At 42.8% G+C, this 15,244-nt stretch overlaps 1 protein-coding gene across 1 annotated transcript in view; it reads right to left on the bottom strand.

Moving 5' to 3' along the window:
- Window positions 1-15,244, bottom strand: part of PRKCB (protein kinase C, beta) — a 287,916-nt gene that overhangs the window by 35,378 nt on the left and 237,294 nt on the right. The window contains exons 12-15 of the mRNA XM_011987941.1: window positions 11,219-11,357; window positions 7,199-7,279; window positions 6,823-6,930; window positions 1,524-1,664 (exon numbers count right to left, since the gene is read on the bottom strand). Of these exons, the coding sequence (XP_011843331.1) occupies window positions 1,524-1,664; window positions 6,823-6,930; window positions 7,199-7,279; window positions 11,219-11,357 (469 nt within the window). The remainder of the gene's footprint in view (window positions 1-1,523; window positions 1,665-6,822; window positions 6,931-7,198; window positions 7,280-11,218; window positions 11,358-15,244) is intronic.

The raw sequence follows: 15,244 nt of genomic DNA, 5'->3' as shown, positions 1-15,244 counted from the left end.
GAAGAAAGAAGAAAGAAGAAAGAAGAAAGAAGAAAGAAGAAAGAAGAAAGAAGAAGGAATTAGAACCTGCATCCGCAAATGTCTGAAAGTTGATCCACACACAGAGAGAGGCTCTAGCAGGAGTTCTGGTAAGGCTGATCTGACAGCAGTGTGTAAGTTGGCAATAATGAGAAGGGCCACAAAGTAGAACTGGCTGCCTCTAAGGGCCACGGCTTCCTGCACCAGGAAGCATCCAGGGAGAAACGGGATGCATGGAGGTTGGTGTAGAGCTGTGATTCTAGCCATTTGGGATGAGGGGAAGGTGCGACACTAGGAAGAGGTGAGCATCACCTGGGAGACTCCTGAACTATATGTCCTTTGCCCCTGGGCTTCCTGGTGGGCCTCCAATATGGTCAGACTGTCTGAGGCTTGGATCCTCCCTTCATCACTGCTGGCTGAGTGACCCTGAACAGAGCACTTAACCCCTCTGAGCCCCTGTTTCCTCTTCCGTAACATGGAATGACAGCACCTTCCTTCACAGGCTGTGGTGAGGATTTAACTAGATGCTGCATGAGAAATGCTTAATACGGTGCCTAGCACGTAAGTGCTCAAGAAAGGAATAACAATACTAGTATCAAAATAACTACCATTATTATCTTCTTCATCTTAACACTCAAACCCTTACAACGTTAGGTTTCAATGACGGTGTTTATGTTCAGTCTTCAGCCTCAGTCGGTAGTTTTACAACCCATCATGGAGTCACCAGGTCTGACCTCTATTTAATTTCACAAAGAAATATCCTCCCAGCAGAATCACAGTTTGATTAATTCAGGTGCAAACTCTTCTTTCCTGATGCCGACAAGTACTCCCTGCTGAGTCTTTGGGGATAGAAAACCTTCCTGTGGGTACGTGGACTGTGGGAAATGTGAGAGTTTTATTCTTGCATTATGAAAGTTATGTCAAAGCCGTCTCCACACTCAAACCCTCCAGGAGGGGGTCTTCAGTTCAAGAGGACGTCAGTCTCTGCTTTACTCTGTTTTGCCTTGGGTGGGAGCTGGCTGCTGAACTGCCATCTTATTTACTGACTCAGACATAGTGTATGTTTCAGAATTAAATTTAAATACTGTTGAGATAAACAACATGACCTTTTCAATGTCAGTATGAAGAGAAAATGACACAGTTGAACCAAGAGAAAGAATGAGGGCAAAATTAGATCCTTTATCATAGTCCAAAAATGGATCTGAACTCTGCTCACCCAAGAACCATTCTCAGAAAGTTGTCAGCTAAGATAGTTACAATAATTGAATCAATGAAACAAAAATTCAATAGGCATCATCGTTTCCATCTTTATAGAGACGGAGGTGGGCCAATGGAAATGTCCATCTTTGTACCCAGTGACTTTGTGCACATGTGTGAACACATACACCCACGTTCCAGTAGACACACTGATGTCTACCCCTCAGGAAGCATTTGGAAAACACGGGGAACGGGCAAGAATACCTTGTATGTGAATAGTCGGCAGTCAGAGAGAATGGGCTACTTACAGCTTTTGGCTTATATGGGGGCTGGATCTCTTTGCGTTCAAGTTTCTCCCAATCAATATACCGGAAAAATGCATGCTCTTTGATATCACGTTCGCCTTCAGGTCCACAACCCAAACGTTTGCCCGGGTGTTTGGTCATCAGCTTTGAGAGAAAGAAAAACATTGTATTTAATGAGTTTCAGAAGAGGAAATGTGAGACACTCAGAAATCATTACTCCAAGGCATTAGGAAAAAAACCACAAATGAAGAATCTCAACTCATTTTTGTTCTTTGCTTTTTGTTTCAGCAAAAAATCCCAACCAGGACTTTGTAGGAGAGGACCTGATAACAGGACCTGCTGCCGATCATCTCTTACGGTTAATCAAAACGAAGCCTGAATGTGACCCTGAACTTCAAGTTAGAAATGCTGCATGAGGGCCAGGCACAGTGGCTCACGCCTGTAATCCCAGCACTTTGGGAGGCCTAGGCAGGCAAATCACAAGGTCAAGAGATCAAGACCATCCTGGCCAACATGGTGAAATCCCGTCTCTTCTAAAAATACAAAAATTAGCTGGATGTGGTGGCACACACCTGTAGTCCCAGCTACTCGGGAGGCTGAGGCAGGAGAATCCTTGAACCCAGGAAGCGGAGGTTGCAGTGAGCTGAGATTGCACCACTGCACTCCACAGTCTGGCGACAGAGAGAGACTCCGTCTCAAAAAGAAAAAAAAAAAAAAAAAGAAAAGAAAGAAAAAAAGAAATGCCACATGATCCATTTTGGTTTAAGAATAAGTTTTGTGCAATTACCAGTGCATTTAATTAGGACAGTTTCAGTATCTTCAAACTTCCCTCCTTCCACAACAAGAAAACTGGAATTTGACAAAAGCAAAGGCTACATTCATTCAGATACCATTTGCATTTCTCAGTAAAGCACTTGCAAAAATGACAAAACAGAAGAAAAAGTATTAGTCAAAGGGGCCCAAGTTTCAAGTAATTACTTTCTGAAAGCTCATTAAACAGTCAAAACCTAGCCCAGCTCATTTCCCTTGTATCATACATTACACACAACGCCGCTGAGGTTTCTTTGGTGTTCCGTTTAAATTACTTAATTATCAAAACCCTCCATCTTTGGGTCTCTGAGTGCTAAATAACAAGATGAATAGATGCTCCAAGATGAAACCAGACAGGCTTCCTCTTGTAAATGAGTCCAAAGCAGCACGAAAATATCTCTGATCTCAAGACTTGAGCAAATGTACAGAGGGTAAAGACGGAAGAGTTGGTGATTAATTAAAAAAAAAAAAATACAAGTCCAAAAGCTTTCCAGAGTTGACATCACACTGAGCAGCCCATGATGGCAGAATCTTCTGCCCAGGACTTGCGGATGATGGGGAAAGGATGAACCCAGAAATTCATTCCTACACTGCTGGACAGTCACTCAGCCTGTTGCCCCCTTACAAGATAATTTGTGGTCACACACACAAGCATGTACTTGTCATATAAACCGTATCCTCCAGGGTGGGGAAATTAACTGAGCACTTACGTTCTAAGCTAGCTACCTCTTTATTTACATGCACGATCTTCCCCAATCATTGCAATAACCCAATGAGGTGAGTATACTATTTTTCCCATTTGAATAAAAAGGCAATGCACACTCAGAGAAGTTGAGGAACAGCAAGGACTCAAGAGATAGGAAGTGGCAGTCAGTAAGAGCTGGGTGCAGACTCCACCTCTGCCTAGCTCTAAAACTTGGGCTATTAAGAAAAATGGGAGCACATTTCACACGTGGTTTCCTCAGGAATTTTTGTGACCTGACTTTGTCAGGAGAGATTTATGGAGGGTGAGGAAATTGAGTCAAGCCTTGACATTTGTGTAAGATTAGGATGTGAGGAATGAAAGGGCAGGGAGGTTTTGGTTCACACTGATAATAATAATAATATCAATAATGGCTTCCGTGTACTGAGCATGACGACATCATATGCATTCAGGCTCCGTGCTAAAGGCTTCCCAGCTGTTACCCATTACTCTTTAACCTTTGCAACAATACTCTGAGGCCTCAGCAACTCTTATCCCCCGTTTTCCAGGTAAAGGAAGTAGGTGCAGAGAAGTCAAGTCATCTGTCTAAGGTCAAACAGCTAAGGAGCAGGGCAAGGTTTTGAACAGCTCTGCCTGGCTCAGGACTCTTATAGCTTTATGTTCACTGAACAGTCTCAGCTGTTCAGTGTCTGCTGGTTTTCACCCTAAGGTACGGCCTATTTGGGCTTCTGTTTGCTTCAAGTTTGTTCAAAGTGGGCATAGCCCTCTGAGTAAGGTTTTACTAATTTTTGCGGGGAAGGGAGGTAGAAAATCGGGCCTTTGAGGGGATGGACATATAAAGGACACTGCTTCAATTAAACAGGAGACTGTTTTCAAAAGCTCAACTGAATTTCTGTCTAAGCAGGAGGATGCCAAGCAAAGAAAAGGCACTGCAGAAACATCCAGCATTAATTCGGAGTCTCTGCCCAGTTCCCGCACTCTTGCTCTAATGTGCCCGAAGCCATGTAGACAGCTGGATTTAATCACTGTTCCAATCTCTGATCACCTCCCAGACGCATCCCCTGGGGCTCGCTGTTCTGCAGGAAGCATTTGGCTGTTCGCTTGAGCGTCACTCGTTTCTGGAGTACCCTCCTTGAAGGAAGAGCCCGCATTGGACTCAGCCCACTCAATTAATAATGGTCCCCGAACTCAATAGTAAGAGAGTCACCCCAGTTAATCATGAAGGTTATGGGTCCTGAATTAATAGAAAACGGCTCTACGAGGGAAACTGCTAATTGGAGCTGAAGCTGAAGACGGCTGACCTGGAAAATCCTCTCCTCCATGACCCACTTAGAACCCCCAGCTGTCCAGGCAGGGCGGGCATGTGAAGGGGAGGACTCTGTGCATGTACTGAACACCTACTATGTGCCCACGTCATGCAAGGAGCTTTCTCTTACGTTATCTCATGTAATGCTCTCAAAAACTCTTTTCAGTGAGTACTACTATTTCATTTTTTAAAATAAACAGAAGCACAGAGATGCAAAGGAAGTGGCTTAAGATCTTGCACCTAGGCTGGGTGCGGTGGCCCATGCCTATAATCCCAGCACTTTGGGAAGCAGAGGCAGTAGGATCACTTGAGCCTGGGAGATCAAGGCTGCAGTGAGCCATGATCATGCCACGGCACCCTATCCTGGGTGACAGAGCGAGATGTTGTCAAAAAAAAAAAAAAAAAAAAAAGACCCTGCGCCTAGAAAATGGAAGGGTCAAGATTTGCAAAGGGTCTCTTGATCTCCAAATCCCCGACTTTAAAAGTCGCAATTCCAGGGAATGCAAACTCAAATGCCAAGAGGAACCAGGCAGATAACACAATAGTGTCAGCACTAGTAATAGAAATAATAACTTCCAAGGGGTTTGGAGCAGAGTGCCAGCCTCTACTCGAAGTGATTTACAGTATTCAGCTATTTAATCATCAAAGAACTCTGTGTGGACTGCTATTATTATTCCCAATCTGCAGACACCATCAAACAACTTCCCCATGGTCCGAGGGCAATTAATGCCTGAACCAGGATTTGAACTTGGGTAGAATTGGCCAGGTGAGAATTTCTGTGAATTACAGAAGGCAAGCCCCAACTACAGAGGGCAGTGGTTTCCAATCTAGCTGACTGGTGCTTTGTAAGAATGACAAGCCAATGTGGCAAGATCTGATTTTTCAAGAGAAACCTGAAAGCTGAATGTTTATGAGAAATCTCCTGATCCTTACATGCTGGCAATTATTAAACAAATTAAAAGCTCCAGGTGCCACCTTCTGTCTACCCCTCCCACCCTTCAATACCATGTCTACGGGGGCCTGTACAGGCCTTCGTGTGTGCCTTCTTTTTCTTTATGGGCTTTGCTTAGGTTCCTCATGCACCCCTCTCTATTCTTCATTTTCCCTCTCCCTGTCTCACACCCTCAAAGAAAATATTTTCAAGCAATTCACTTTAGATGTTTGGGATTGAGATTAATTCACAGGTGGTTTCCCCAGGGATACGTGCATCTTAGCCTATGGAGCTGAGGTGCAAACCTTAGGTGATTCACTGAGAGTGGGAATTTAGGCAGTGTGACAAGGTGCTTTTAGGCTGAGAGGCTGGCCCAGCTATTCCAAACTGGGCCAAGCCTCAGATTGGCCTGCCTGAGTTTCCCAGCTTTCCTTCACCCAAACCAGTGCATTCAGCATCTGGCTGGGGTCAGGAAGAGCAAAGTAGGGCATGAAAAGTCTGTAAGCATCCCACAGATCTAGGACTGGCAGCCCTGGTTTATTCAGACACACAGGTGGGAACCCACTGATTAAGGCATGGCCATGTTCTAACCTGTACCACTGGGTGGTGGGAGAGCAAATTCTTTATTAGTATATTACACTTGGAACATATTTTCTGGGCATCTAATTCGATTGCTTTCAGGCTTCCATCAGAGTTGAAAAATCACTTCATTTGGATAGTATGTTTAAAGGCAGTGGTGTGCAAGCCAAATGGAGACTTTTCCAAAATACTCATACCCAGACTTAATCTCTGGGGTGAGGCAGAAGCATGTGCATTCTGGTAAGGCACTTCGGGTTATCCTGATGGCTCCAAAAGTGAGCGTCACTGATCCTTAGGATCTCACAGAAGTCACTGTGAGTATGCCTTGGTCCAACACAAGACGCAAAACAAACAATCCTTCCCCACAAGCACACGTCCTGCTTTCTTCGCAGGTGCCCTGTGTATAAACTGTAGACGTACAAGCATGCATTCCCTTTGAGCCATTTGTGTGCGTGTTAGGGGAGAGGGGACAGTGGGATTTTGAGTACACTGAATTTCAGTCTGCTTATCTAGAGAATTCCTTAACCTCAACACTGCCTGGTATTTTTTAGAACAAAAGTTGCACGCTCTTGGTATTAACTAAACACATACAGCAGAGCAGGGCAAGATAGCCTGAGTTGTGCCGAAGACCTCTTGTGCCCTTTCCCACGACTTCCAGCTCTTTGACAAAATCTCTGTGCTTTCTACCTCATTCACTCAATGAGCATTCCCCTGTGCTGGTTCAGAGACTGCAGCCCAGCCAGCAGCAAGACGCAGCTGCAGGCAGCTTTCTGTGGCACTTCTGTGCAAATCAGAAAAAAAGCTCTCTCTCCTCTGGGAGGTAGCAGCTCCATGCCAGGGTTCTCATATTGCCAAACGGAGCGAAGGGTGGAGTTCAGGCTCTGTTCCCCCCCGGTGGGGTGTCCTTGGGCAAGGTACATCCCACATGCCTGTATGGGGTGGTCCTGGCCACAGCTTTAAGAGACGTACTTACCCCTTTGCAGATGGCCACAGCTTCCTTGGACATAGACTTGGGATAGGCTACGTTGTGTTCCATGATGGACTGGAAGAGTTCATCTTCATCCTCCCCTTCAAAGGGTGCCTGTATGACAGGGGAGGGTGGGAGGAGAAGAATCCCTGCTTGAACACTCCCCAGAGCCCCCCTCAACTGGCAGACTCTCCTCCCTGGGGCCTACAGTGAAGCCACACACCCAGGCTTTCAAATGACCACGGACTTCTATGACCCCAAGGCCGGGAAAGTCATAGAGGTTTCCATTTATGAGCTGTTACCAAACATGCATTCTCCTAAGGAAACCATGTGGATGGGGGTAGGGAGGACTTCTCTTATCGATCACTTAAAATTCAATTACCTGCCCAGCCAACATTTCATACAGCAGGACTCCAAATGCCCACCAATCCACGGACTTCCCATAGGGCTGATAAGCAATTATCTAGAAAACAGAAGGCATCCTATCAGGGAGGTTTGCAGTTCATGTATCTTCTGGAGACAGATTCCACTCTTCTTTTACAAGAAGGCTAGTGCCCACCTGAGCTATTTCTTTACATTAGCTACTCAGGGAATGACAGACATGCTTTGCAGAGGCACCTGCAGCTGGGCAAACACCTGTGGCTGTCACATTGCCTTTTCGAAGCACTAAGCACGGTATATTATTATTATCATTATTTTCAAAACAGTGAGCATGGAATTTTTAAAAGCAAAACTGTCTTTACTCTTCATTGTAAAAGTTATAACATTTACACAATAATGTAAATATACTTAACACTACTAAGCTGTACACTTAGAAATGGTTAAGATAGTAAATGTTATGTTACATGTTTTTAAAACATAATTACAAATAAAAACGTTTAAGAGGTAATAATATTTGTTACTATTTTACTATTTCTTTATAAAAGATAGCTAAGCTGAGATGATAACATGAAAATCACCCATAATCCTTTATTAAGAGAAAAATTATGACTAATATTTGGTCTACTTCATTCCATACTCTTTTCTCTGAATACATATTAAACTCTGTGCGTATGTGTGTGCTTTACATAAACACTTTGGTATGTGGACCATTTTTTTTTCTTTTTTCTTTTCTTTTCTTTTTTTTTGATAGTGTCTCTTTTTCTCACCTAGGCTGGAGTGCAGTGGCAAGATCATAGCTCATAGCTCACAGCCTTGGCCTCCTGGGCTCAAGTAATCCCTGCACCTCAGCCTCCTGTGTAGTTGGGACTATAGGTGCTCACCACCATGCTAATTATTTAATTTTTTGTAGGGACGGGGTCTCTCTATATTGCCCAGACTGAACTCAAACTCAAGCAATCCTCCCACTTTGGCCTCCCAAAGCACTGGGATTATGGGCAATAGATCTTTAATAAAGCCAGTTATTCACTTAAATTTTCCTTGCTAATTTAATATTTGTATATGAACACAATCAGTTTTTATCTCTGCATAACATTCTGTTGAATGGATACACCCAAATCTATCTTATAAATTTCCAATTGATTAGGTCTCTTCCTATGCTGTAACATATATTCTTGCAATTAGACATTTGGACATCTGCCCAAGTATTTCCTTAAGATAAACTCCTAGATGTAGAATTGGTGGATCATGTAGGTATACGCGGTTGTGAAGTTTTTAATTCATATTCCCAAACTGCCAGAACATGGAAAAGTCTAGAAGAGCCATGTGACGGTCCATCTTTCAGTATGTAGGGATGCAAAACTAACCATGTCAGAGGTTAAGAGGTAATATAGCAAAGGCTAAAGGCTGAGGCCTGAGGGTTAGGCAGTCTGACTTTGAATCCTGACTGCTGTCTACTGGTAGGTTGTCTCATCACAGGAGAAGTTACTTAACTTCTATAATATCTATATCATGGGGTTATGTGAGATACTAGGTGGCTTTCACATATTATGCCCTCAAAATGTTAACTAATCCTAGAATATTTTATAATTCAGTTATTGCTTGTTTAACTCAAAAAGGGTATTTGAGCAAACTTGGCTATAAAGTGAATGGCCGTTTCTTGATCTCTATCTCCCACTTTGATTTCTATTCCAAAATCAGAAACGCAGAGATGTTGATTACAGGATATGAAATTTCAGTTAAGTAGGAGGAATAAATTCAAGAGATCTATCGTACAACACAGTAACTATAGTTAATAACTATCTATTGTATTCTTTAAAATTGCTAAGAGGGATTTTTAAGTGTTCTTACCACAAAAAAAAAAGTATGTGAGATAATAAATATGTTAATTAACTCAACTTAGCCATTCCACAACGTATACGTATTTCAGAACAACATGTTGCACATGATAAATGTATACAATTTTACTTGTCAATTATGAATGAATGAAATGCGTTCTGAGAAGTAACCCGCAAGACAAGGAAGGGAAAGCATTCCAGGAGAACACTTCTCATTGAAAGTGTTTTCACACTTTTAAAATACTTCAAGTCTTGTTTGATCCTCATGACAACCCAACAAGTTAATCTTTTTACAAAGGAAACTAGAGCCTGGGATGTGAGACCAGTTGCCAGAGGTGATGTGGTTAGTTCATGACAAAGCCTGACCTGCAGCTTATCCCTCTCATCTGCGGGCTGGAGGGGAGGCAACTTCATCAGCAACACAGTTCAGGGTTTCTTGTGCTTGTCTGGATCACCACAGTGAGGAACTTCTGAGAACCCCAAATCCTGGGCCTCACCCTGCAGAGATTCTAACGGGATGGCATTTGGGCAGCCCACATTGTTTTCTGTTTGTTTGTCTGTGGGTTTTTTTTTTGTTTGTTTGTTTTTTTTTTGGAGACACGGTCTCGCTCTGTTTCCCAGGCTGAGGTGCAGTGGCATGATCACTGCTAACTGCAGCCTCCACCTGCTGGGCTCGAGCGATCCTCCCGCCTTAGCCTCCTGAGTAGTCAGGACAGCAGGTGTAAGCTAGTGCACTGGGGGAATTTTTATTTTAATTTTTTGTAGAGATTAGGGTCTCACTATGTTGTCCAGTCTGGTCTCAAACTCCTACCCTCAAGCGATCTTCTTGCCTCAGCCTCCCAAAGCGCTGAGATTACAGGGGTGAGCCATCATGCCCCAGCTGCATCCTACATCATAAAAGCTCTCTCATGACTCTAAACTGCAGTTAGAGTTGAGAACCAGAGATTATGGAACCCACGGCCTATCGGGAAGTTGTGTTATAGATTGTGTCATATCTAATTAATTAACAAAATGATAATAGACCAAAGTATATCACATTGGGAAAACTTCATTGGGTCTGAATAAAGCCTTATTATTTTTGAATTACTTTATTACTCAAGTAATATGCAAATATATTTACCTTGTAAAAAAAAATGTCAGCAGTATACAGAAGTAGCTAAATTTCTCTTTACAATTCCCTTATCTTCAGAGGTAACCAGTGTTATAAAATCAGTCTGAAATCTTCCAGATTTTTGTATGCTTTTACTAGTTGAAAACAGAGCAGTGTTCCGTGTATTTCTGTTTTATCCATAAATAGTATCACATTGTTGTCATTCCTCTTTTTTTTTTTTTTTTTTTTTGAGACAGGGTCTTACTGTGTCATCCAGGCTGGAGTGCAGAGGCATAATCACAGCTCACTGCAGCCTGGACCTCCTGGGGCTCAGGTGATTCTCTTACCTCAGTCTCCCAAGTAGCTGGGACTACAGGCACGTGCCACCACACCTGGCTAATATTTGTATTTTTTTGTAGAGACGAGGTCTCGCCACGTTGCCCAGGTTGTTCTGGAGCTCCTGGGCTCAAGTGATCCATTTGCCTCTTCCTCCCAAAGTGCTGGGATTACAGGCACGAGCTGCCATGCCCGGCCTTGTATTTGTCATTCTGTACCTTGATTTTTTTTTTTTTCTCTAACAATGTGTCTTGAAGATGTTTTCATATCTACATACATATCTAACTCACTCTTCTGAATTGGTGCCTGGTAGTATTTCATGCTATAAATAAATCATGGGCTATTGTCCATTTTCCTACTGAGGAACATATACAGGACACAGATCCCATGTCATATGCCAGCCCAGGGGATCTGCTCTTTCTCCCTCGACAAACATTTCGATGTCACAATTAGGCGGTATCACATGGCTGTGGGCCACAGCAGTCTGATGAAGAATTTTACTGATGTGTGTTGGATGGTTCTTTTGAGTTTTATTTAAATTTTCTCCCAAACCTTGATGTATTTTGGGCTTGGGCTTCTGGATGTGTGCTAAATTAATTTGCATGTGTGATCTCAAAGGGAGGATTTAGAGTATAGAATAAGATGCTGCCCGAGGTTCCCTTGCAAGGTACCACCCTCGACCCTTCCCAGCTCTCACACGGCCATCTGGGGAGCAGAGGGTACATCACTGCAATGTGAACGTGTGCCCGGCAGCTCTCACCTCAGGGGCGATGTAGTCTGGAGTGCCACAGAATGTCTTGGTTGTCACCCCATCCCAGATGTTCTCCTTACACATGCCAAAATCAGCAATCTTGATGTGCCCCTCAGAATCGAGCATCACGTTGTCAAGTTTTAGGTCACTATGGCAGACACAAGAATTTAGAGATTTAATTAATTGCTATGCATTTCAAGCCAAGCAACAGCCACTCATTATGCATAAAACACTGTGTTAGGTGTTGTGTGGGCACAAGGTCAGTAGAAACCAGCCTTTGACCTCCAACAGCTTACAATCTGGCAGGGAAATAAAAAGAGGTCCACAAACCTCCGTGCTTTTCTTTTTCTACAGAGCCAACTGTGCCAAGTGTCTCACAAGGACACAAAGAGACAGCACTTCTGAAAAGAGGGAGATCCACAGAAAGTTAAGCAAAGGGCAGAGCATCCATGACACTTCCTGGATCCAGGAAAATTCCAAGAATTTTCCTTTGCAACTTAAAAACCCCTTATATTTTGTAAGAAGATACATTTTCCACAAAATTATTATTTTTTAAAATATCTCTGAAGATGACAAAGAAAAAAAAGCTGATTGAAGGAAGTGTTCCCTGATCTCTTGGACCACCTCCTAGGACATGACCCAGGAGTTTCCATTGATTCTTTGAATAAAAAGATATTTGGCCGGGCATGTTGGCTCACATCTGCAATTCCAGCACTTTGGGAGGTCAAGGCAGTTGGATCACAAGGTCAGGAGTTCAAGACCAGCCTGGCCAATATGGTGAAACCTCGTCTCTACTAAAAATAAAAAATTAGCTGGACTTGGTGGCGGGCGCCTGTAGTCCCAGCTACCCGGGAGGCTGAGGCAGGAGAATAGCTCGAACCCGGGAGGCAGAGGTTGCAGTGAGCCGAGATAGTGCCACTGCACTCCAGCCTGGGTGACAGAGCGAGACTCCGTCTCAAAAACAAACAAACAAAAAAATTGTTGAACAATTACTATGTGACAGGCACTATGCCTGGATGTAGTATGTAGCTGTAAACAAGATAAGCCTCCTGTTGTTCAGATAAAATTTCAGTGCTGGGCAAAAGATAACAATTACTCTATAAGCATGATTATTATAGATTCTGATAAGTGGTATGATGAAAATAAAGAGGACATAAGATAGTGATTAGAGGAAGTCACTTTAAGCAGGGTGTCAGTCAGAAAGGACTTCTCTAAGGTGGTGACATTTGAGCTCTAACCTAAAGGATATGTGCTGTATTCTCTTTTATTTTCATCTGTGTTGATGAGAAGAGCTTGATATTTTGGGGAACACTTGTAGTCTTTAGCACACAAGATGGATCCAATATCAACACACTTTCCTCCTCCCTAAACACCTACTCCAATGTCAATGCTTTATATTTCAGCACCAGTGAGCAAGGCTGAGTGATGGATCAGATGGTTCCAGTCCTAATAGAAGATGAGGAACTCCGACTTCCTGAGAGGTAGGGGGATCTATTGCTTAATTCAGATGTTTCCCTTTGGTCATCTTCATTGGGCAGTGGGCATCTGTGGTTCTGCCTATTCTAGTATTTTGTGATGACAGCATTCTAATATTCCCTAGAAGAAACACCCTCGTCCAATTCTTTCATGGGTGTAACATGGCTTCCATGTAACATGGCTCCAGGAATGGTCACGTGGGCCTGTCCTGGCCAATGGAAATATTCCATTCTTCTGGTCACAGTGATTGATTCAGGAACGGGCATGTGATCCAATCTGAGCCAATCAAAGCTGTTAAGTATTAGTGCTGGCACTTTGGCTGGCACAATCAAGAAAGGGATAAGTGCATTTTACATGGGGGTTGTTCAGGTGGTATTATGGAAGTCTAGAAACTCCAGGGGTCACCAGATGAAGAGAAGCAATCTAATATAGAGAAAGTAGAGCCTAGAGGGAGGATGATAAAGTGTGCCCTCATAACGTGCACTTGAGCCTCTGCATGTATCCAGGCCTAAAGTCAGATCTGTGCCTGGATTTTTAAGTTATGTCAGCCAATAAATGCCTCTTTTAACCTCAGTTACTTTGAATTGAGTTACTGTCATCATTTCCGACTAAAAGAATACAATCCGAAAACTATATTCTGGCATCTCCTATCTGTGTCTGTAGGTTCTCCTTATTCAAAGGGAGGGGGAGGTCTACTTGCACTCGCCCACTGATGTTTGCCAATCCCAACACGCCATGCCTTTGGCGCTGTCCATGGTGCTGCTCGTATCCAGCCTTCATGCTCATCTACAAGCCACCGTGATTTGAGTGAAAGTTTGGAACTCAGAAAACCCAGGCTTAGGAGCAATTTGCTTTTCCTAAACTTACTAGTTAGGTCTATATGTGATATATGTGATTTCTCTAATAGTGACAAATGACATCCCTTCAGCGGGACCACATGCCCAGAAGCAGGCAGCTGGGTAGACTAGGGAAGTGATAAAATCTTCATCTATTATAGAAAAGAAGTTTCAGGTGCCAAGAGCCAGGCAGTCCTGAGGCTGGAGGGCACCTCTGTCATCTTTACCATCACATAGCAGTGTTTTGATATCACACCCTAATCTTTTGTTCTATGTAATAAATCCTCATTTCTGCTTCAAAAGATGGATGGAGAAATTATTTTCATTTTTCAGAAAACCATCAAGGGCAAAACCAACACACATTCCAGATATAGTGATTGGTAAATCAGAAACCAAGTTTGATAGGAAGAATCTTTTTCCCTCCTTGCCCCCTAACACAACATCTCCATTTCCTTAAAGATGGTAAGTCTAACAAAATCCTTCATCCTCTTTACTTAAGAACTGTTCAATTAAAGATTTAGATGAAGGAGGTAGTGATTTGTAACATCTTAAAAGACTACCACTATGAAGGCAATCTCTATGAAATGACAAAACCATACATCTTTTGTCAAGTAATTTATTTTTTACCATTCCTATTTGACTATCAATTTCAAGAAGTCTATTTCCAAGAAGCGTTCTGGAGGGTGAGCAACAAAAACCAACTGTGATGACTTTTACCTGAAAAGGAATTCATCAAAGGATATTGGTGAGCTCACGGAATCTTTGAGGAGATTGAAGAACCAGATTAAGCGTCTATACAGCCCAAAACGATGCCTAACTGCAACTCAGAGCTTGTCCAATGACACCACCACCCAAGTTGCCATGGGACACAAACATCACCCCTTATTCCACGAAGCCCTAAGCTGGACTCTGCCTATTGCTGTTAAGACCCTCTTCTCTTGCCTCTGGAAAGTAACTGCTGATAATTACTATGGCCTCTCTTGATACTGTGCTTTCTGCTTTCTTGGCCACTAGTTTCTGATTCAAGGTCTTGAGTAAGTATGACCAAGTGTCAGTGCTTGTGTTGTGTGCCTGCCCTGGCTACAGGGGGGCTGTGAAATGAGTATCTGTCATTTTCATTATCTATAGTAGGAGATTGACTCTGTTCTTACACATACGCAAAAGAGGGGTTCAGATGAAGACTGGCCTAAAAGATTGATAAATATCCCTTTAAAGACCATATTAATAGTGGAAGATTAAAGGGAGAGTATGTAGTTAGTTTAGGAAAAGGGGCTTTGGAATAGGTATCATATTAGCACCTGAAATGCTAGTCTTTGAATTTTACCACCTGGATCTGGATTCATGGATCCCAGATCCCAACGCGGCTTCCTGATTGATTAGAAACTAGCCCTGAATCACAACTCAATTGACTAGAACTCTAATTATTTCCTTTCCTGTTTCCTACACTGGGACTGGATTTTCTTCCAACAAACTTGTAGTTCCATGTTTAATCTTCTCAAGAATCCAGTTGGTTCTATTTTAGTAGAGGCACATCCCACATAAGAGTTAGGTCCTAATGTCAGCACTCAAGTTGAAAATCATGTAGAGTGAAAAATCACCCATGATCCCTGTCTCTGTGGTTAAGCACTAGCTGAAGTCATTGGCTTGAATTTAGGGATCACATCATCACATCATATGGAAGATCATATGCACCTTTTTTTTTTTTTTTTTTTTTTTTTTTTTT

The sequence above is a fragment of the Mandrillus leucophaeus genome, unplaced genomic scaffold (assembly GCF_000951045.1).
Source record: "Mandrillus leucophaeus isolate KB7577 unplaced genomic scaffold, Mleu.le_1.0 Scaffold32, whole genome shotgun sequence".
Taxonomy (NCBI): Eukaryota; Metazoa; Chordata; class Mammalia; order Primates; family Cercopithecidae; genus Mandrillus; species Mandrillus leucophaeus.
The sequence above is the reverse complement of the archived record's forward strand: the minus strand, read 5'-3'. Positions and strand labels throughout refer to the sequence as shown.